The sequence below is a fragment of the Vicia villosa genome, unplaced genomic scaffold (genome assembly GCF_029867415.1).
Source record: "Vicia villosa cultivar HV-30 ecotype Madison, WI unplaced genomic scaffold, Vvil1.0 ctg.001494F_1_1, whole genome shotgun sequence".
Classification (NCBI taxonomy): domain Eukaryota; kingdom Viridiplantae; phylum Streptophyta; class Magnoliopsida; order Fabales; family Fabaceae; genus Vicia; species Vicia villosa.
The window spans coordinates 210,064-234,682 of NW_026705640.1; the positions used below are offsets into that span (position 1 = coordinate 210,064).

Sequence of the window (24,619 nt, forward strand, 5' to 3'; positions counted from 1 at the left end):
TGCATTTGGTGATATACGTTCATACTTCCGATACATCGGTGAATCTTATACATGTCTATATATTTGGAAAAACATGTATATGTGATTATGTGATGATAACTTGTATATTTAGAATATGATTATGTTTGAACACAATTGTTTCTTCGTGAATGTTGTCGAAAAGGATATGTACTTAGAATCTACATGTTGGTGAAACATGATTATGTACATTGTTTAGAAATCATGTTGGATTATGTGGAATTGAATGAGCTAGGTTGTGTGACATGAATATGTGAATCTGGATTAATTGTATATGATGCATGTTTATGTGAAGAGTGATGAATTCTTGAAATGTATTCTTGATGTGTTTTACATTTCCCATATTATGTTTATCTATAAGAAGTTGAATTCTCACCCTTCTGTTTGAATGTTATCCTTTGTTGGTAACGTGCAGGTTTCGTGGATAGTGATGCTTCGAAGGAGGCTTAGCTTAGAGATTTAGATCTCTAGTAGGGTGTCGTGACTAAGTAGTCTCTTATACAGAAGGTGCAGTTGGGTACTCACATGCTGACGAAAGGAGCTGACGATTGGTGGAGTAATACTGTGCGGAGATTTGAAAGAGAAAGTATTGAAGTCACTTGGACTCTTTTTCGTGATGCATTTTTGGAAAACTATTTTCCAGAAGATGCGTGTGGGAAGAAAGAAGTGGAGTTTCTAAAGTTGAAATGAGGAAGAGGACAATCCAGTGGGAGACCGTATGATATCAAGAGGAAACAATCTTGTTTTATTTTGAAATGTGTGTAACGCCCTCGTGAGATGCATGCTTCTTTACTCTGATTTATGCAAATATATGCCTTATTTGTTTAGTATAGAATTGGGGGTGTTACACTGACTCCTAGGAGTTTTTCTAAAACGCTTGAGTTGGTATCACACCAACTTTCACCAAAAAAAATTGATGTTTTGACATCCTTTCAAAATTTTTTAAACTTCAAGACAAACATGAACTTTGAACTAGAATTATATTTCTCATAATAAACATTCTTTGCATATGAAAAAGTGCTTGACATCAGGAAAAGTTTCCATCATGAGCTGCAGATGAAAAGTCTAATCCTTTCAAGGGACAAGTTGTCTTCAGAACTCCGTTGAGTTCGAGCGAGAATAGCTCAAATACTAATCACCCTCAAGGACACAAAAACAGTTGAATACCCTTTTGAGTAAGAATTCATATATCTGAGGAAATCGGGTCAAGACTCGAAGACTCTCTCATAAGTGTTGATCAATCAGGGGCATTGTTCCTAAACTCATGATACTGGGGCATGTTGCTTATGATAGCACAAAACTCAAAAAGTCCTCCCGACAGATAAAGTTGTAGAGACATCTCGTACGCCTGACTCAGTTAGCTAAAAAGCTTATACAAGGGGCATGACATATTATTACCCCATCTACCAGAGGCAATCTGGTCACGATTCACAGGATCTCTCAAAGGCGTTGAACCACCGGAAAGGCTAGGCCACCATTCGGGGCATGTTGCATTAGTCACCAATTTGAGCAAGAGTTGTTTAGCTACTAGTATCAGGTGGTGTCAGTATAAGACTCCCCTTCGAAGCTCTAATTCTAGCATAAAGTATAACAGGTTACTGACTCCAGGGGCAGATAAACTCCCACAGGCGAAGGACCATGTATGGTTAAAAACATGTTTTCCAACAACAAGTACTTAAGGACATTGGGGCATTGAAAAAATTGGAACCTCAGAGAATCTTCCCCACAAAGCAGTTTTCACAATATATCCCCGTATAGCAGTCCTTTAGAAGTCATCTTCAAATAATCTCTTTCCAACAGAGGCTTGGTTTCCCAACGGAGTTTACATCTCCGACACTGTCGGTTCTCTAAAAGGTTCAATTTTACTATTTTCATACAATTTTACTATTTTTAGGCCTAAAAGGTTCAATGCCCGCGGGCTTTTCTCGCCCCGCACTCACTTTTTTGCAGGACGGGGTAATGTTTTAGACCCACACTCTCCAATATGCCCGCCCGCCCCATTTTTTCACGGGCTTTTGTGGGGCGGGTCTAAACGGGGCGGGTATGCCCGTTTTCCACCCCTAATCTGAGATGAATCCACCAATAAGAGAAAGCAAAAAAATTTGTACCCATAAAGTTTCTACCACTGGTTTCCTGAAACACAACCACCTATCAAATAAAACAAAACCATTTAAACAACATAATAGATCTGTAATACCACAATGTAAAACAAAGTAGAAACTAAAAATCACTATAATAACATGATTTTTATTACCCCCAAACCATAAATTAAATGATTTTTAACCGTTCCACAAATATAGTTGTCTCCCTGTAACCGCTGCAGCTGATTTCGTGATATCTATAACATGATACTTCTCATCAATAGTTTTGAAAGTTTCAATATCCGAATTTATGGGTTTTATCAATCCAATGAAAATGATCTCAGAGTGGCAATATTGTGAAGGAGTGTTGAAAATAAAGACATTACAAATACTAAGGGTTAGTTTGGCTTAAGAAAATTGATTTATAGCAAAGTGAATATTTTGAAACCAAAAGTGAAAATAGAAAGTTAGAAACAAAATATATTTAAACACCAAATAAGCCCTAAGAAATTAAGATGAAACTTACATGCGACAATTGCGTTATATCTTCTCGCAAGCGCTGCTTACCAACTCTACATGAAACCAATTTAGATCTGGAAATTCAGAAACAAAATAACAAAAAATACGGATCTGAACAATAACATCGAAATACACTAAAAAGAGAAACTCAAAACACACACTAAGAATGAAAACTCGCATCTTGGTTAAGACACATCTGGAAAAAATGAAAACAAGATAAATATAGAAAACATTACAAATATGGAATTCACAAAACAAAATAACAAAAAATACTATCTTTCATGTGATTTCTTTTATCGATTTTACCTTGTACTTGTAATCAAATTCGAAATCAATTTGGGGATTAGGGTTGACGCGGAGGAAAGGGTTCGTGTGTTTGGTTGTAAATTTCAAGAAATTGAAGCAACATGTGAAAATCGATTGAGATCGCTGAGTTTGTATGATGTTTCGTTGAAGAATTTTTTTTAGATGGAGAGAAAGGTGAGGGAGGTGTAAAGATGAAGAAGTTGTGAAGAAATTAGAATGTGGATGGTCATGACATAAATTACCCAAAGTGTAACCAGCAGAAGTTCTTCATAGGGCAGTTATGAGGATAGTGGAAATTGATGAACAGAATGATGAAAACAAAATCAGATTACGTGGAATTTTGTGGAAAGAGGGTCTGATGTGGCAACATGAGGAGAGATGAAAACTTATACTTTTTTTATATGATAGATTATATCTTCAATGACATGAATTGTGATTAAGATGAAATGACATAATAAGAATTAGTTATTTATAAAGGGAATGATAGTGAATAGGTGGGTGAGTGAGATGGGGGTTTATGGAATGGAATTGATGAAGAGTAATCGTGTGGTGTGGTTGGTTTTCTTTAAAATAATCTTATTAATTAATTAATTAATTAATTATTCAATATCATAATTAATTAAAAATGATAAAGATAAAAAATGGAGTTATTTTCTTAATGGCTTGGGTTAGTTTTATATATATATATATATATATATATATATATATATATATATATATATATATATATATATATATATATATATATATATATATATATATATATATATATATATATATACACACATAATCTCCACCATTTATTTCAAAATCCAATGGTTTAGATTCATTCTCACATTTTCATATAAATATGACATTCTCATATGATATGCCCTAATATATATATATATATATATATATATATATATATATATGTTAATTAAAACTACTTAATTAATTAAACTTAATTAATTAAAAATGATAGAGAGATAATGGAGTTAGTGGGAATAATATTTTTTAAATTAATTAAAATAAAGTTAAGTCAATTAAGTTAATATTAACCATTACTAAATTAAAAAAATAATTGGTTTGTGACAAAAATAATAAAATGAAATAAATAAATATATAAATAATAAATTACAGAATTACCCTCAGTTTTGGCGCCAATAATTCTTTAAGAGACTTAGCATCTTTAATTAATAAGACTAGACGTCTACCTGTACGATGCACGAATATGTGTTATTAAATTATTTTTGAAGATGAACTTTTATAAAATTAATTTATAAATTTAACATGATTACATATAAAATTTTTCATACTTTCAATTAAAAAGTAAATGGTGTGATAAATAAATATAAAAAATTAAATAGAAAATAACATGCCACACACGATGTTAGAGTTAAATGAATAATTGTAATAGATCACTAATACTAATTTTAAATTAATTAAAAAAATAATTTTAACATGAACTACATTATTTAAACTATATTAACGACCAACCTCATGAAAATCAAATTCTAGATCTTTTGCTTTTGAAAATTTAAAAAACACGAATTATTGGATATTTTTATATATATATATTCTAAAATGCATCTCGCTGTAGTAATTTGCAAACATCCAAACGTTAAAATGTGTTGAATTGACATAGAAAACAATAGGGAAAATTACACTGACCACTTCTAAGATTTATTAAAATGACACTGGCGCCTCCTACCAACCTCCCTTAAACTAAGATATACCAACAAAATATTTTAACCATAGTTAAAAAAGTGTAAATAAATATCATTTATACATATGATTTTTTACTGTTATTAAAAATTATTATTAATTTAAAAAACTAACTTTTTTTTCTTTAACCTATTTTATTTCATATGAAGGTAATTTATTTTATTTACTTATTAAAAACTTATTTCAAAATTTTTGTTGTGCTCAAGCAAACTTTTTTTCTTTTCTTTTTAGCCCATGTTTTGAAAATATCAACTCATAACATTTATTGAATTATGAAATGAAAAATTTATCCCTGAATTAATGATAATTTATTAATTTTTATTTAAATCAAGATTAATTTAGATGTTTTTTTAATATTTATTTTAGTATTATTATATGGCTATGATACTTTAGGACAGACTTGAAATATGTTACTACATTAATGGTTAAATTGCTTCATTGAACAACTTCTTATATAAGCCAGATTCGAAAAGAAGGCAAATGCATAAAGATATTTTTATTACAATAATACTAAGAAAAATTTTAGTATGAAGATTAAATTACAATAAACATATTAATAATTTTATTTATCTCTCTTAGGGTGTGTTTGGTTGGAGGTAGATGGATGGGAGGGGAGGAGAGGGGAGGGGAGGAGATATTTATAACAAAATGTATTTGGTTCAATTTTTAGGAGGGGAGAGGAGGGGAGGGGAGGGGAGCAAAATCCCTCCAAATCACACTTTTTGCGTTCCCCCGAATTGGGGGGAATCGGAGGGGAGGGGAGGGAATGTCACTTTTAATATTTAATAAATTGATATATTTACTAAAATATCCTCAATTAAATTTTATTATTTTAAAACTATTGTTTTCTTTTGTGTTTCTGCTTTTCTTTTTTGTGATTTTTCTCTATTGTTTTTATCAACTTATTATAATTATTCTTCAACTTCAAATTAAATTTTTATTTAATAAAAATGATAATCACTGCAATATTTTAGTAATAAGTTATTTTATGTAATTAAAAATTGTTATCAAACATAGTTTAATTTATGTAAAAAGTTATAATATGAATCAAGTGTACTAAATTTTTAACGTTATGTGGTAAGTTATGAATTTTTAATCACTTAATATTACAAATATTATTTTCAAAAAAATATTTATGAAATTTCCACCTTTGGATATCATATCATTTATATAAAATTATAAGGATAGAAAAGTAAATTATTAATAAAATCCCTCCCCTCCCCTCGTGAACCAAACATATTTTTAACCAAAATCCCTCCCCTTCCCTCCCATCCCCTCGTTTGAACCAAACATATATATAATTAAAAAAAATCCCTCCCCTCCCCTCCCCTTCCCCTCCCTCCATTAAAATCCCTCCCCTCCCCTCCCCCTCATTTGAACCAAACAGACCCTTAGAACCTACGTCTTGGATGATTGTAGAATCCGTTAATATATATGACCTGCAAAAACACAATGTGATACGAAGGAAACAAATGTAGTTGCAAGAGCTAAAAATTTTATAGAAATTTAAGAAATTATCTGAAATGAATTATTTAAAATTTGAAAAATATTCCGAGTTATCTGAAATGAGAATGAAAAAATTATATGCAACACATTTTATCATTTGTTAAAATCATTTTTTTTAAATAGAAAAAGAAGATATTATAAATAAAAAAAGAGAATTACAAGGAACACAAGGGGACCAAACCAAGACCCCTTAAGAACAAACTCTATGCTTTGGGGTACCCAACTTGTCTAGCAAGAAATCTCTTTGGATATCTTCATGAACATAATTAAAAAACCTATAAGACTTATAAAACAAACTAAGATTAGCCAAAGAATCAGCACAAAAATTGGCTTCTCTATATATGTGTTACCATAAAATTAATTCTGATCGAGTAATCCCAACACACCAGCCAACGAGATCGAAGTTTCCAAGGCACCATTGAGCGGTTCTTAAAAGCATTCACGACATACATACAATCCGTTTCAAGCCAAAGATGATTGATATTTCTTCTTTTAGCCTCTTTAATAGCCAAAATAGCTGCCATAAGCTCAACAATTTCGGGGACCTCCGAGCCAATAAAATCACAGAAGCTAAAAACTTGATTAACTTGGTGATCACGACACAGCACACCACAGGCAGCCAAATTATGAGATCCAGAAACCAACCTATCAATGTTGCATTTCAACCAGTCAGCTAAGGGAGGAGACCATAACACCTCTTTTGTAACAACATGTTTCTTGGGATGAATTTGTACACCAAAGTTTTTAAGAAACGCAAAGTTTTTCATAGCAAGGTTGGAGCCCCTGCGAGAATTATCTCCAACAATCTTGGCATGAGCATTCACTAAACCCATGCAGGTTTTCCAACTAGCAGATTTATCTTCAAATTTGTTTTTGTTCCTAGTAGTCCAAATTTGATGGAAGATGCAAGCAATGCTGGCCTGAACCACAGCCTTAGCTTGTGGACACCAAGGCTGCTCCAAGATCTTCCTACAATCCTCCAGATTATTGATCAACCTATTATCTTGTAAGATGCCAGCAAACCAATTCCAAATATTCCTGGCAAAGCTACACTCAAAGAACAAATGAGATGAAGATTCACTGCAAGATTTACATAGACTGCATAGAGAAGGGAGGGAGAATCCTCTGATTTTCAAATTCTCATCAGTTGGTAATTTATTATGAATGTATCTCCACACAATCATTGAGTGAGTTGGGGGAGTATCAATGTCCCAAGGAAATGATCTCCAATTAACACAGGGCCTTGGTTTAACTATAGAATTGTAGGCTTCCTTAAGAGTTAGTTGACCATCTTTTGCATTCTTCCAAACAAAACAATCATCAACCTCTGCATCAGGAATGGATACACCAGCTAAAAGAGGAAGCAGAATTGGTAAAGCCCGAAGGATGCTATCTTTTATGGACCAGGCATGACCAATCCACCAATCCCTAACCATTGAGTTAAGAGCAAAATGATATTTGTCATTTTTGTGAAAAGTGGTAACTAAAGGCTCCCCTAACCAATTGTCAATCCAAAAGTTCACCCTCTTACTACTACCAATACTCCACATACAATTCTCCATCACAGTTCCATATGCCTCCTTAATCCCATGCCAAATTGAGGATTTGATAGCATATTTGATGATTCTCCCATTTCTCAAGACTCTGGCCTTCAACACATGAGACTAGTTTTGAGTATCATTAAGAAACTTCCAACAAAGGTGTAAATTTGTGGCATAGTTATAGTCCTTCAGTGAAAGAATACCCAAACCTCCTTCATTTTTATTCTTGCAGCAAATTTTCCAGGCCACTGTGACATTGTTTTTCTTTTCAGTGTTGCCAGTCCAAATGAAATTCCTCATCCACTTCTCAATCATTTTCACTATGCTTCCAGGCCAGTGATAAATCGCCAGGCAATGAAGGAGCATACTCAGAATTGTTGATTTCACTAATTGAACTCTGCCTGCCATAGATAGAATTTTGGCCTTCCAGTTAGCTAGTTTGATCCTTATGTTGTCAGCAATGTGTTGGAAATAGCAAGCTTTAGGTCTTCCAACAAAGATGGGAACTCCAAGGTAAATGAAGGGAGGGATAGCTCTGGTGAAACCAATGATCTTTGCCAAGTGGATATACCTTTCCTGACTCATCCCTCCAGCATAGATCAATGATTTGGTGCAGTTGCAATGTTGACCAGAGTAGCTGGCATAATCTTTTAAAAGATCAGAGATAGCCTTAATGGATTTGGAATCACCCCTGCAAAAAACCATTATGTCATCAGCAAAGAGAGTGTGAGAAGGAAGAAGACCGTTTTTGTTAGCTCTTATAGGATTTATTTTATGAGTATCCACAAGGTTAGTTATGCCCCGACTCAAAACATCCTCAGCTATTCAGAATAAAAGAGGAGAAAGGGGATCTCCCTGTCTAACACCATTAGTGCACTTGAAATAGCCTATTTGATTGCCAATAAAAAGTGATATAAACAATTTACTATTCTTATACATTATTTTTATATAATTTTCATTAATTTAGTATTTAGTAATTAAAATAAAATCCAATGTATAACACGGATATACATCTATTTAAAAAATATTACTCCTCCTTTCTCGAAATAAGTCACTTAAAAAAAAGTCAGTTTAAAAAAATGATCCTAAATTATCTTACTATAAGTATGAAACATTATTTTATTGAAGTTGGAGTTTCTATCTGGACTATTGAGGTTAGAGCTGAAGGTGAGAGTGAAAGACAAAAGAAGTGCCGTTATACTTTTGGTGTTATCCCATCGATCCAACGACTTCTTCTTCACAGCAGTCCCATTCCAAATCCATATCTCTCTCATCACACTCTTTTTTCTTCTTCTCAAAAGTCACACACTCTTTTCTCTCTCTAGCTTTCCCTACTTCCATAGTACCGAACAAGGTGATTTTGATCGGATTCTCGATAATCGCTTCCGAATCTTTCGTAGTTAATCAGAAGTTTTTTTGTTTTGTTTTTTTTCCGTTTTTGATTATGATTTTGATCGATTTGTTTGTTAGAGTAGAGTATGAACTGTTGTTGATATTTTGATCGGATTTGAGTATGCTTGTTTATTTGATTGATGAATTTGTTGAAATTATGATCTTCTTCGATGATAATCTGATGGCTAATTCGAGTGATTCTTTTGTTTTATTTTGATTTATTTAGAGATTGTGATTAGTTTAGATGGACTGATTTGAACTTGTTTACACTGACAATTGTGAGAATTTTTTTTGCCATATGTACATAAGCTGTTTTTAGCTTATTTTGAAAAGCTCTCTGGGATATGAAATCAGTTTTTGAGCTTGTTTGGATAAACAACTTATTTGTAGCTTATAACACAAGTGCTTTTCAAAATAAGTGTTTATGGATAAGCTTGCATAAGCTGTTTTTATAGCAAAAGATAAAATACATTTAAATTGTTTTTATATATGTTATAAGTTGTTTTTACTAGCTATCTCGAAGAATTTATAAAAATAAATTCAAAAAAATATGTAAAAACTGTCATAAGCTGGTTAAGTCTTCAAACAATGTCACAAAACTTATGGCAGTATACTTGTTTAAGTCTCCAAACAGTGTCACAAAACTTATGGCTGTAGATAAGCTCAAATAAGCTCATCCAAACATGCCCTTTGTTATGTAAGTAGCTTATACATAACTGATTATTTGATAAGTGCGTGCTTATGATATTAGCAATTTAGCACTTAGTTAAACTGTTTATTTGAATAGGGCCTTATTAGGCTTACCCTGGGTAAACCGGTTTTATACTTGCATCGAATGAAAGAGCACAATTTTTTCATGTCCTACCATCGATATCAAAACAGCCTTATAAAAGCGGGGTGATGTTGTAAAATAGTGGATTTTCATTAGATGTAGTGTAAAACTGGTTTTATTTACACTGGTTTACGGTGAGAGAGTGCATATTCTTTTAAATAATTTATTTATGGTTTTTAAAGCAGAAGTTTGATCAAGTGATTTCATGATGATGACTAAAGTTTTATGAATCACTTTTCTTGACTGACTTGTTTCTTATGGGTTTACTACTTTACTTCTGTACAGGATCAAGTTTCAACTGATTTTGCTATTGGTTTGATTTTGTAACTAGCTTCTGGTTCAATGCCTTCTGTAACCTCACCTCAGTGGCAGGATAAGGCTTCTGGTTTCTTTTCTTCCTCAGGTACCTTTCACTTAATTTGTGCACTTTATTCCTTTTCTTGTTTATTGTTTGGTCTTTATTTGTGTCTCAATTGGTTCAAATGTAAATTTAATGTAGGGGTCAAGCTTAAAGAAGCCAGGGAGTCAGCAGGTACATTTGTTGGCGAGGTCACAAAGGATACAAAGAGTAATGTTGCTGAAGTGGCGGGACGAGTTGGAACGATAGTCAAAAGTCGGTGGGCACTTCTTCAGCAGCCATCCACAAGACACGCCGTACAGGACCGAATGATATCAGCTGCTGCTACAACTGGTGCGTTCCTGAGGAGAGGTTTGTCAGGGACAAAAGAAAAGGTGGTTGTGGGAAAATCCAAGGTTGAAGAGGTAATGTGATTGTTTAAATGATTAGGGATTGAGATGTATACTTCTTTATTAGGACATAAATGCATAGTGATTAGGTTTCGTTTTTTCACCATTTTGATAGCAAAATTTTGAATAAGTAAAATATAATGAAAACAAATGTGGCCATTTTTGTTAATGTTATTGAAAATATATCAAATAAATTTGAAGCTAAAAAACAATCCAGATATTGTTTTATTATTACCTCTTATACTACTCTTTTGTTTAAGGGAGTGCCTTATCCAAAATCATTCTGCATTACATAAGTCTATCTGTTAATGTGGATAATTTTTGGTTTGGTTGTAGATAAGATTTGTTTAATGGTGTTGCTTGGACTTCGGAGACATTTGAAAGAGTTTATTTTGCTTTAAATGTATGGAAGAACTTATATAAATAGCTTAGCAAGCTGTTTTTCAAATTATTATAATAAGCTCCCTAAGTGCATGGAAGAACTTGTACAAATAGCTTTAGGGGTCTGTTCAGATTGACTTATTTGAATTTATTTATCGACACAAGCACTTGCGAAATTGTTTGGGACACCTTACTGAAACAGCTTATGAAATCCCCATAAGCTATTTTCAACTTATTTCAATAAAATATTTAGGATCTCTGAAAACAATTTATAGCTTGTATAAAAAAAATTTGAATTTATTTTTATCTTTTGCTAGAGAAATAGTTTATACTTGTTATATGATACTTCTGCTATAAGTGCTTAATTAAGCTGTTTATTCAAACACTGCCTAGATACACTCATGAGTTGCTTTTCAACTTATTTTAATAAGCTCCCCAAATCCCCTCTTCAACTCTCATCCATCCCCAAAATTTATTCGTCGAAGTAAAATCGAGAACACAATTATCTTATCTTATCAATGTACATATCCAAACGCAAATAGTTTATTGAATTTAAGCATGTATGCCCTAAGCTTTCATATGACATATTTTGAATAAGTGCTTAGTTAAACTGTATACTCGAAAACCCCCCAGTATTAATTTCTATTAACTTTTTTTTCTTTCCCTGTTCTCTCTTTTCATACTTCCTATATCTTTATCTGTTAGTCATACACCAAGATAGCACTAAACTCTATTTTTATTTTTTCTGTACCAAGTGAATGCTCATATACTTTATTTTCTTCTTTTTTTTGTTTTTGCCTCATTCTCATTTATTTCAGGTGGCAAAAGTAACAGCACAAAAGAGTAAAACTATCTTGACAGACATTGAAAGATGGCAGAAGGTAATGACGTTTGTGACATATATTTGCTACTGCTAGCATAGATCATTCTCAATTGCTCTAACTTTTTGTCTTTTCTTTTCAGGGAGTTGCTAGGAATGATGGTGAGTTTCTCAAACCACATAGTTTGATAGGCCCCTAGCTGATGTCGTGGATCATAGAATCAGGGTGGTCCAAAAGTGTGTATAGTATATGCGGGAAATAATAGAAGGCAAGGAAAGAGGGATGGGGTCGCAGTGAGGGAGAGTTGGCCTAGGAAATGTTAGTTGGGTTCTGTTATATGAGTTTCCTTTGGTGATAGAGGAGTTATCACAAAAAGTATCATAGAGAATTGCGTTTTCTCTGAGGAGCCTAGCTCTGTAGGTAGTTGGGAGCCTTGCTCCCTTCTGCATTTATCTTTCCATCGATATAATCTACAAATCATCCATTGTTGATCGCATATTTGCATTACTGTTTCATTGCTTGATTTTGGGTTTGCAACATAATTGAACAAGTGAGCCGATCTTTTCATGCTTGAAAATCTTTCACTGACTTTTAGAACTATTTAGAGTCTTTTTTCCTAACTATGTAGTAGTTTGTTTGCTCTAACAAGGAATCTTGCGATGAATTCCATTTTCATTTTTTATCACTGCTTATCTGTTAAGTTGTATATAGCAGTATATCATGTTCTGTATACTTAAATTAAAAATTGGTGCGTGCCTGCATTATGGTAGTTAATCATTCATAATCTTGACCCCAGTATTTGGAGTTCCTATTGAGGTTACTGTACAGAGGCAAGATTGCATCAAGCCTATTCCTCAGATACTGATCAACTGTGCAGATTATCTTATAATATCAGGTAGCTTTTTCTAGAGTAAAGGTTCTATGTCCATGTATCACTCTATGGTTCTGTTCATTTCTTTTATTTCCTTTTTCTTTTTGTTGCATTTTAATCCACTAGTAATCGCATGACTGTAATTATACGTAGGATTGAATCTGCCATATCTTTTTAAATCTGAAGGGAACAAAAAGGTTATTCACCAGTTGGTTTCCCTATACAACCAAGGTATTTCAATCATTCTTTCTGTAAATGGTAGGTTATATCATTAAACTTAAGACAGTGCTATATTTGCTTCTATAATTGCATGTTGCAGATTCAACTGCTTCAGTGCCAGAAGGCTCAAGTCCAGTTGATGTAGCAGCTCTTGTGAAATATTATCTTGCTAGCCTTCCTGAGCCTCTGACAACATTTGAGCTTTATAATGAGATCAAAGGTGCTCGATCCAATATATATTCCATGAGAAACATACTTAAGAGGCTTTCCAGTGTGAACTATATGACACTGGAGTTTATAACAGCACTTTTGCTCCGTGCTAGCCAGAAGGCACTTCTCAATAAGGTAGGCTTCTTCTATATGTGAGTATGTGAGTATTTGTTTGGTGAAAGATTGGGTTTTCTATATGAACGGGCTCCGTTTTACTATTCTCTTTAATGAATATGTATGGTGGAATCATGGCCCTTATTGGCCCATTTCTTTTTACTGTTTTTATACACATTTTCTTTCCTATAAATAAAATTAAGTAATAGTATAATTGATTTTCCCTTTTTCTAATGGCTTTTAATGTCTATGGAAGGAATTACCTAAAAACATTACTCGTAGAAATCCACAAAGATGCTTAAATTATATTTTCCAGCCTTTGCTTTGACCAAACTCACCTTAAAAAGACAAACATTTAACTTTCATCAGAGGGAGCCTACATTGCTGGTCTGTTGCAATTGTTTGTAACAAATGTTTGAGGCTTCTATGGTCAGTAAACACCTTGAAGCTTCATTCCTAAAGATGATTCCTCCAATGTTTAATCGCCATTACCAAAGCTATGATTTCCTTTTCATAACCAGGGTGAGAGGGCTTTGCTGAAAGAGGCAATGGGCTTATTTTTCTGCGTAAGAACAGCTTCAATTCCCTTGTATGAGAGAATACATGCCTCCTATTTTACATCTGGCTTCACTTTATTATTTCTTCTCTTGCACTGTATTGCAACTGTATTGTAACCGGTAACTGTTCACATTAGTTAAATTCATTTTCTCATAATTCTAGTTTAGAAGCTCTTCAGATTATCTCTGATTTTACACATTCCCAAATGCATCAACTCCTTGTAGGTAAATCCAGTAGAGACCAAAAAGAAGCTAAGCATTGTTTGAGGCGTTGAAAGGCCCACTACTTTTCCTCCCCCCAGCTTAAACCCTCCTTCTTATTCAAAGCAGTTACTGACTGAGGAATCTTTAGCGTCGGTATAGGGACTGGCCAATCAACGATAGCCTGGACCTTAGATAGATCAATTTCAACTCCATGAGCAGAAATTAGTTGCCCAAGGTACTCATCAATGTCAAACAAAACAAACCCTTGTTGTCAGTGACATACTGATGGTGAACTAAGATTGCAAATACAAGGCGAATAAGATGAGAGGGCTAGAATATTGCCAAAAAGTGCCAACACACTTCCTCAACAAGGGTCAAAACACATTTAACAAAATTTTGATAGTGACCTTAATGTATTCTCAAAGCCGTTTTATGAAAGTACTCTCCCTTGACTCTAATTTAAGAAACCCAGATTTGAGGTCAATCTTGTAAAAGTAATGGGAATTGTTGAGTTATGGCATGATTACTAGAATATTTGACGAGATAATCTCTCTCTCATTTTCTCTTCTATGTAAATATTTGTTATTTTCATGTATGTAGTAACTCTGATGTAATTAGATTGATATATGATAATTAAATTCCTATAATTAAGGGATTCCTTTTGTATAGTTTCGTCATTATAATTACAAAATGCTCAGAGCTAATCTCTCGAGCTATTCAGCACCAAATTTCCCCCTACTGAAATCATGTAATTCATTCAACAACTTATTAATCATAGGAATATGCTCCGTATTATGCACCGTATCCTTATTTAATCAACACATCCTCAAGATCCATCCTTCTCTTTTTACAAGAATAACCTGGCTCGAAAAGGGTCTTGTTCTATGCCTAATTAAATTCCTCAGATAACATCCCATCAACCTGTTTCTCAGTCTCCTCCTTTTGATGCTAAGTATAGTGATATTTACAGTTAGTTACTCATCCTACCCACATTGCTCTCCTTTTATTCTCTACTCATTGAGATATTCTTGGTTGGAAATATCCCCTTAATTATTGGATCAAGTGACACATGTTCCTTTTCTCTAACCAATTTTTTGACTCCACTTTGATGACTTGCTTTTCTCTATTGATAGCATATCAGTCTCTGACACGCAGGATGAATTATGTCTCTTAAGAAGTGTGGTTTGGCCTAACTCAACTCTACAAAACCGGCTAGTAGGGTTTGCCCCCACTTATAAGCACATGTTCAGGCCATACATTGTCCGATGTGGGACTCTTAACACACCCCCTCACGCCCAGGACTAGACAACTGGAGCGTGAAAAAAAATGGTGGGTGGCCCGATAGCGGAAACCTGATAGTAGGTGACCCACCGGATCTTAAACCAGACTCTGATACCATGTTAAGAAATGTGGTTTGGCCTAACTCAACCCTACAAAACTGGCTAGTAAGGTGAGGATTGCCCCCACTTATAAGCACATGTTCAGGCCTTATATTGTCTGATGTGGGTCTCTTAACAATGTCTTTCCACCATTCTGACATCCCCAGCTCAATCTATGACTACTCCGTACAAAAGTCCCTGCAATGCAGTAGTATGATGTTTATCTCTGATGCAGTATTCGTTCAGTGTAATAACTCAGCTATTTTCTTCGAAACTAATAGTCTTCTGTTCTCAATCAATGGTGGTTTTTCCAATGGTTTCTAGCCAATCAACCCCCAAAATTAAGTCTTCTCCTCCCCAGGTCAAAAAGATAAGTCTCTGAGCATAGTCACTGCAAAATATGATTCTGAAAGTTCTAGATATACTAATATGCAAATAGGTTTAAGAAAAATACTGAAACAGTAAGAAACAGAAGCCATTGTTTTCAACTAAATGTATTGTTACTTTATATTCTACAGAATTGGATTTGTTCCTGATTTACTTTAGGCTTTCTTCCTATGGTCTTATTTTGGGTATTCGTTGTTTGATTTGAGCAGCTCCATGTCACTGGCAAGTTTATGTACCTTAATAATATTTTTCAATTTTGCTTTAACTCCTTGAAGGATTTTCTATGTTCATTAACATTTTTCTCTCCTATTCTAGTCTTCTTGTTCCCCTCGGTTTAGCACAGTTTTCCAATTTGCATAGCTTGGTTTGTCATAATTACAAACCTTCATCACTCCCTGATTATGATCATCATGGTGCTTTACAATTTTTGTTTTCCCATCAAATAGTTGACCTTAAGAACAATCACACTGTTGTTACTTGTTAAATTCTACATTCAAATTAGTTTTGATCAGCATGCTCAACATATTTTGACTTTGTTCAGATGGACCCGCGGAGCCTTGCATTGGAAATGGCACCTGTTATCATGTGGCAAAAGGAACATAGACCTGAATTTTATCGTCAATACTGGAGTCAAATGTCAGAAAGTCCTTCCAAACAGAGCTTGGATCCAGAACCTGGTTCAACTACCTGGGACTTGCTTGCTGGTATGAAAAATGTCACCTAAACACATAATTTTTTAAAGATAGTAACCATATGGAACAGAGAATATAATTCATTATGTCGGCTGTAATGAAAAGTTAAATATATTCTTCTCTAATCATAATGCGTGAGATAGAAGTTGTACTGTGCATTGAGATCAGTGCTTCTTGGGACCTTCTTTCTAAAGGACATATGTAGCTTAGCATTTTAAAATTTGTTTGAAATTTTACTTTTAACTCATATGATCAACATTGCACTCTAATCACACTACCTGGAAGAGTGAAAATGTTAGTTCAACTGTCGTTTGTTTTTCTTCTATTGAGCTAAAACTTGGTCTGCCTTGGATCAGTGCTGAGACGAGATTACCATTTATCTTATTTTCTTGTTTCTTTTGCTGCAGATGATGGCGAAGCCACAGACGCATCTTCTTTTATTCCTTTGGATGATGGCATGCCAGTTGACTATGGTGCAATCGAGGTTGTTCAGTTACTCATAGAACATCATAATGCAGTCTTCACTGATGCCAACGAGACAGTTTGGAAATAAACGATCATACTCCTTATTCTTCATTGGTTCTTTGACTAGGATGCATTGAATTTGGAATAATGTTCTCCAATCTGGACAAGAGGATGTCATTGTATAGAAGCATATGATTTTCTAGGTCTTTACGCTGGGAAATATGTTGGATAGTGGTCCGGTAGGGTATCTGATTTTCTAGGTCTTTTACGATTTTTTGGTGTGGACGGGTATTGCAAAAGCACTGTACAGTTACTATCCACTGGTTGCTGAAATTCTCATCACAAATGTGCCGTTATATTATGGCCCTAAGCGTGAATAATGATAATTGATCTGTTTATAGTTTAGATATGTATGAAGATCAGTTTGATGCACCCACAAACAGTTTTTATGAACACTTAGAGTACGTCTGTTTATAGTTTAGATATGTATGAAGATCAGTTTGATGCACCCACAAACAGTTTTTATGAACACTTAGAGTACGTACGATTCGTTCTTAGGACCTTGAAATTCACAGAATATCTGTGCTGCCAGCCACTAGTTTCCATTCACTAATTCTTTAGGGTGTTTTGGATAATCATTGAAGGAAATTTTGTTCAAGTTATACTTTTTGTAAGCAAAAGAAAAAAATGCACAACACTAGTATGTTCAGAGTGATTCAGCCTGAGGTTCACCAACAAATTTCATTGGTAATGGTAACTAAACATTGGAAATAGTTCTAATACTAAGGTATGAAATACAATACAAAACTAGTTAGATATCATGCATCTTCAGGTTTTTCTATTAAAATCAAGAAACCTGAAACAAGTTCATGCATTGGCATACTTGGAAAAGAGCTATATAAGTACTAAGCAAAGTATTCAAAAAACTCTGTTGAGAAGTCCTGAAACAAGCAATTTGAACTACTCTGAGAATTTCCTTCAGTTCCAAGAGTTGGCAACCTGGTCCCAAGCTTCTGGCTCCACACACAATCTGAATCCTTTTTCTGCTCAAACATGTCCATAAAATTGGGATCAAAGGGCTCTTGAACAAGGTCCTGACACTCTGGGAGTAGTGGAAAGTCCATATGTGGTTCTGGGTGTAGAGGAAAGTTGTATGCCGCCGACGAAGACTCAAATGACGGTACCGTGTGAAGTGGAGTAGCCTCAAACTCAATTCCATTAATGTCACTTTCCATATTTTGGTAGTTTGGCTTTGTTAAATCTGGCAGATTCACCATCTTGAACTCCTCTTTGTTTCCCATACAAGAAGTAGGGTAAGTAAAGTTTTCCTCTAGCTGATTAGAACCACATTCAGGAACCTGAAACAGACATTTTCACCATCAAACTAGTACGAAAACAACACAAAAAATCTCTTTAGTTTCTACCTAACCTTTTCTACTTTCACTTGATTATTATTAACAACATCTTTTCCTTTGTTTTTCTGCTGCTTTGGTGATGGTGATGGTGTCCTTGGAGACGACCTCTCCATCCTTTTTCTCCTGCTACTCCAAAAATTCTTCACATCATTGTCTGTTCTCCCTTCCAAATACGTAGCAATTTTCGCCCATTTGTTTCCAAATTGCTCCTGTAATTCAATCACCACCCTTTCCTCCTCTGCTGAAAACTTGCACCCTCTACAATTCAAATCACACATTCCCAACTTTCATCATAAAACAAAACAATTTCCTTACAATATTAATTCTATTATTACTATAAATTAAACCTCGTTGTTCTACATATTAACACAAACTCCAACACCTAAACAATAATAGAATCTATAAACAATTAACATAAACACAAAACATAACATTCATACATTGAATTGAATGTATTTACTACTCTGGATAATATTACAAACAAAAGTTTGCTCTTTTGTTTCGGTGAATAAATTTAAAAAAATAAACTGTTCGTGTTCGATACCATTTGTCACTCTGCAAGCGGAACAATATGAATTTATGTAGTATCGACATCTCTAAAAAATATGTGTATGTATTACTGTTAGTGTCTGAAATCAACTCAGACACTTATAATTACATTTAATTTCATTTTTTAAAATTAAAATTAAAGTATCAATGTCGGTGTCGTGTTTCATGTGTCTGTGCTTCGTAATTAAGAATGATAAACATTGTAATAAAGCTTAATGAACAAGCAAGTTTTGTCTAATTCGACAAACATAAAATAAGAACAAGGCAACATACACAATACACTAACAACAAAAAAACAAAAAATTAGTAACAACATGAAATCAATGTGGATGTTAGAAAGGGTTAAGAAAATTGTTACTACGTTTTCAAGTTTGGTCTAAGCTTGTTAACCCATCTCAACCGACAAGATTTTCCAGTTCTTGGCAAAAAGCCTTTGGATCGAATGGAGCTCCAATCCCTTGGACCATACTTGTTAACATGTTTCAGTAACACTTCATCTTCTTCACTACTCCATGGTCCTTTTTTTATGTAACCTCTTTCAAATTCTCTTTCCATAGTTTTCAATTTTCTCATTCATTTGATTTGATCAATTGTTTCTTCTTTTTCTTCTTCGTTGATTTATAAAAAATTTGAAATGAAATTGACGGTTGTGTTACTGTGTGGGAGGGTTCATGGGAAATGGATGCACTTGTCCACGTGGAGGGTGGAGAGGATCTTGTTTTGTTTGTGTCTGACGTGGCGGAGTGTTGTTGGTTTTTGTTTTATGGTTAGTGTGGATTGAGTGCATGGGATTTTTGTTTCCACTTGTGCTATGAGCGGTTTTGACGGTTAGTGGGAACATCCACAACCCCGCCAATTCTTCACATTTTTGAAATTGTAATAATAAATTTAAATTAATGCTTCATTTATTTTATTTTTATAATAATAATAATAATTATTAGGGCTTCATCTATATCTATAATCTATAATAATTATAGGAATTTATATGGGCGTATAACTTTTTAATTAGAAAAACGAGTCTAGCAATTTTATTTTATTTTTTATCAATATTTTCTAATTTTCATTTAAAATTAACACAAACATTATTAATAATTTAGAGTAAAATCTTTGGGACTGAACCAAATCTAAAAAATATATTAAAAAATAAAATTATAAAAGAAAAATATATTGTAGTGGATATTATAAATTGTACTCCTTCCGTCTCACTGCGGTCTTTGCGATTTTCACTTTTTAAGAAAATGATTAATTATGTAATTTTAATGATAAAATGAGTTTTATTTACTAAAATAACCTTATTAATAATAGGTAATGGAGTACTTAAATGAATTAAAATACAATAAATAAGAGTAAGTTAATGGAAAGAAATAATAAATATCACATTAGTATTCTAAATAGACAAATAATTTGAGACAAATTAAAAAAAAAAAGGACACCTATTGTGAGACGGAAGGAGTAATTTTTTTATTTTGTTTTTGATATTGGATCTAACTCACATTCCACTTTGCTCCATCAAATTAATAAGCCATCCAAGAAGACATGGTATGGGGCTTTGGATCGCTTTAATGGCTCCATAAGATATTTTGAAGAGAAAAAGGATATGTATAATATATCAACACTGCAAAATAATTTTTACACTATTAATAAATTATCATTATATATTCCACCAAATCATAATGATATTTTTAAATTAGTTGTGTGTCACTCAGTTTTTCGCGAACTGACTCCTTGCTCTTTTTTTTTTTTGTTTTTTGATATTTTTTTTTGCAAGAGTCGCCACCGACTTTTATTTTATCCAAATAGGAAAGGCATAAAAGAACAGGAAAAACATTTTGACAGATTTTGGGTTCGGGGGTTGGTTAAACAAAGGGAAGGTTTTAAGCACCCTTTGTATCCATGGGCTCTTAATTGCTTAGCTCACTTTTGATTTAAAAATAGAAGAAGTGAAGATGACGGAAACATAAACAATGCGTCCAAATGGACAAAGAAAAAATAGCGGAAACATAAATAATATGACCAAATGGACAAAGAGAAAATAGCGGAAACATAAATAATATGTCCAAATGGACAAAGAAAAATAGCGGAAACATAAATAATATGTCCAAATGGACAAAGAAAAAAAATAGCGGAAACATAAATAATATGTCCAAATGGACAAAGAAAAAATAGCGGAAACATAAATAATATGTCCAAATGGACAAAGGGAAAATAACATAAACATAAATAATATGTCCAAATGGACAAAGAAAAAATAGCGGAAACATAAATAATACGTCCAAATGGACAAAAAGAAAATAACAGAAACATAAATAATACGTCCAAATGGACAAAGAGAAAATAACAGAAACATAAATAATACGTCCAAATGGACAAAGAGAAAATAACATAAACATAAATAATACGAATGATAAAATAAAGCATAAAACAAGAAATATAAAGAACAATATAATAAAATGCGGAAATTAAAGTCAATTGTTAGTATGTTAGCACGCGAATCATCTTGAAGCTAGTCAAGTATATCCACGATGTTAGTGAAGATCGATGGTGAGTGAATGATGATCTCAGATTTAAAGTTAATGAAAATTTATCAGAAGCTTGATAGAATCATAGCGACTACACGATAAATTTCAAAAGTCTTAAATCAACTGCATACAATCTCTGCCATATTTGATCTTTTATTCCAATTCGGGACAAAGAAAAAGAGAAGAAATAATATCAAATAATATACAAAAATAAACCTGAAATTGTGAAAAATTTACACAATAATAAGAGAGATATTTTGAAAGTATAATTAGGTTAAGAGAAAATAAAATGACAAAATCTTAAATCTAAAACAAATTAAACCTAATTCATTTTTTTTGTTTTTTTGTTTTTTATGTTTTTAAGTTAATTAAAAGCTAATTAAACAAATAATTATACAAATAATTAAACTTAATAAGAAAAATAAATCTAGTTATGTATAAAATTAGTATATAATATATAAACCTAATTTAACAAAATAAAATATTTTTTTTCGAATTTTTTGATAGGTTAGAAATAATTAAAAAAAAAGCAAATATATACATAATTACTAATTAATTAAGCAAAATAAATTAACTATGAATAAAAATAAAATATTTTTATGTCAAATATTAGATTATAAAAATATAAACCTAAATCTAAAAGGAAAATTATTTTTGGAGTTTTTTTTGATTGGTTGAAAATAATTAAAAGCAATATTTACATAATTACTTACTTAATTAAGCAAAATAAATTAATTATGAAAAGAAGTAAAATATTTTTATGTTAAAAATTAAATAAACATTTTATCAACTTAAAACTAAAATTAAAACTTTTTTTTTTTGAGAAATTGAAAATATGCATAAATATGGAGGTTTTAATTCATGAACTCCTAACACTACTACATATTAAAAACTATGTCCCAAGAGTGGAATAGAGTGATTGAAATTGATTGAAGGTGGCTATTTGAATGAGCCTTGATTTTTACAAGTTTATTGAAAATTTTGAAAAATATAAAACTCTTAAGCTATGGCTTTGTTGTTGTTATGCTCTCCTTGTTCCTCCTCTTTTTTTTTGCCCCCCCTTGAATGAAGAAAATGAAGCTCTATTTATAGGCAAAGAGTTTGATCTTGGAGGCCAAGCAAGTTGGAATTGTCATGATTAATTTTGTGGAAAAAGAATGGAATATTCTTTTATGCTAGGTTAAAAACTTAACCATGGTTTAATCACTCAAGTATTATTCTCTTCAATCTTGCAATATTGTCTTTAAGAATCTTGAATGGTCATTGCTTGCATCACATGAAGCTTCCTTGCATTATCCTTGAATTATCTCACTTTAATTAAACTTTAAATGAATAAAATTCAATTAAAAATGAAATAAAAATATCATGAATCATGGATATGTTGTGAATGCCTTTAATCATATGAGAATCAAGATTGAATCACAAAATAATTGGCCTTTTTGAAAAAGAATCAAATTTTGGTCATTACTTGTTTCATGCATTTTTCCAAAAAAGGTGAACTTCATCAAGGCATATCTCCCTCAATTTTGATCCTATGAAAGTGTTCTTGTACTTTTTGGAAAGCCCAAGATGTCCTCTACAAGCCACTTTGGAAGCTTTTTTGCATTTGGAGAAGTTATCTTAATGATATGGGCTTTGACATTAAACAACTTTCTGTTGACTTTCAAAATGACCTGTAATGTTTTGGCTTATATCTCTTATGCGGAAGCATTTCTTGACCTCGGGCCCAACATCAAAGTTGTAGAGAATTTAATTTCCCTGAGAATGAGCTTTGGTTGGAATTTTCCTGATAAATTATGAGAGAGTTATGGTCGGTCAAAGTTCAGTTGACTTTTAGGTAAAAAACTTTAATTTTGAAACTTGGAGTTTTGTCGATTTTTGAACTTTTCTTGATGAATTATGATCAACCATTGATCACATGATGAATCTTTTGACAAAATATGGATGTTGACAAAAAATTGCATTTTTGACTGTCTGTTGACTTTTTAGTCAAACTGGTCGTCTGTTGATTGTTTGAGCTGTTGACTGTGCGTCCGAGCGAATTGAAGTTTGAAAATTTGTCTGGTGGTACTTTGAGACATATGGAGATCCATGAAATCCATTTGAGGTCTCAAAAACTCGTTCTCCTGAAAAAAAACAAAAACCTTAGTTAGGGACTGTTTGTGTAGGAGACAGTTAGGCGTACCTGATTTTTGTGCAGTGTTGAGTCTCTGTTGATCACGTGATTATCAGAAGACTTCTAGAACAAAAATCTTGGAAATTTGAAGTGCGAAAGATTGATTTGACTGATGGTACAAACACGGAGAATTGCGCTGATAGCGGGTTTGACTGGTAACTGGCAGTATAATCTGAAACCCGGACTCCGCGCCTGCAAATTTTAATTCTGTACCAACTGCGTCAGCATTATTTATCTGAAAATAAATCTCAAATAAACAGTGTATGAAGTGATAAACAGTATTTGGCGTTTATGTAAGAATAAATTTAACAGCGAACCAAAATACTGTATAAAAAATTCTAAAAATTGAGTATTCATAAAATCAGGATATTTATGAAATAAAAATCCAAGATTGTATAAATTTCCAAATTTTTAGACAGAAGTCTGTTGACTTCTCTTTGAAAAAAAAGACGCGGGCAAATTTTGGGGTATAACAATAATGATCATAACACTTAGAAAATGATGGGATCTCAGAGGTCAAAAATTGGGGTGCAACAGATGCCCCTATTTAAGTTTCTTCTATCCGGAGACGTGAAGATTGGAAATCTTCATTTCGACGTGATTGAAGAGACTTAAATATATATAAAAACACAATTTTTGAACCTGAGATGCAATGTAATGCTTATGATTATGAATGCATATGATTTCCACGAGATGGAAACAGGACACCACTGGGGAGAAGTAAACAGACTCCGCTGGGGAAAAGGTATACGTCATCCAGGAATAGAATCGGACTTCACAAAAGAAAGAAACACTCGACAGAAGCTTTCAGGAGTAAAACGTGAAAGGAACTCTGGACAGGAAATCAACAGAGACGTTCAGAAAGAAAAATCTCTGGAACCAACATCAGAAATAATTCAAGAGTAAAACATGAATGAATTTGGAAAGGAATATAAATTGACAGAGGCATTCAGGAGTAAAACCATGATTGAACATCATCATAGGCAATCAAGACTAAAACATGATTGAATA

General features: G+C 32.9%; 3 protein-coding genes across 4 annotated transcripts; 1 reads left to right on the plus strand and 2 right to left on the minus strand.

Annotated features, from left to right (window-relative positions):
• Positions 1–2,046: 2,046 nt before the first annotated feature.
• On the minus strand, positions 2,047–7,699 carry LOC131635468 (uncharacterized). Its single transcript, XM_058906084.1, has 3 exons — positions 6,588–7,699; positions 2,626–2,692; positions 2,047–2,166 (listed from the first exon to the last, which is right to left on the minus strand). The coding sequence occupies exons 1-3, from the start codon at positions 7,697–7,699 to the stop codon at positions 2,047–2,049; spliced, it is 1,299 nt and encodes a 432-aa protein (XP_058762067.1).
• Positions 7,700–8,801: 1,102 nt separating this feature from the next.
• Positions 8,802–17,358, plus strand: LOC131635474 (uncharacterized Rho GTPase-activating protein At5g61530-like). Of its 2 annotated transcripts, none has more exons than XM_058906090.1 (10): positions 8,802–9,032; positions 10,188–10,305; positions 10,402–10,664; positions 11,849–11,911; positions 11,994–12,012; positions 12,648–12,746; positions 12,876–12,953; positions 13,042–13,286; positions 16,334–16,496; positions 16,892–17,358. In XM_058906090.1, exons 2-10 carry the CDS (start codon positions 10,245–10,247, stop codon positions 17,035–17,037), a joined length of 1,137 nt encoding a protein of 378 aa, XP_058762073.1. In that variant the 5' UTR covers positions 8,802–9,032; positions 10,188–10,244; the 3' UTR covers positions 17,038–17,358. The 2 variants fall into 2 exon arrangements, with proteins under 2 accessions (XP_058762073.1, XP_058762074.1); XM_058906091.1 differs by having other exon boundaries at positions 10,234–10,305.
• A 496-nt stretch (positions 17,359–17,854) lies between these two features.
• On the minus strand, positions 17,855–19,468 carry LOC131635469 (transcription factor DUO1-like). The gene is made up of 3 exons (XM_058906085.1): positions 19,275–19,468; positions 18,379–18,622; positions 17,855–18,307 (listed from the first exon to the last, which is right to left on the minus strand). The coding sequence occupies exons 1-3, from the start codon at positions 19,466–19,468 to the stop codon at positions 17,855–17,857; spliced, it is 891 nt and encodes a 296-aa protein (XP_058762068.1).
• Positions 19,469–24,619: the final 5,151 nt, after the last annotated feature.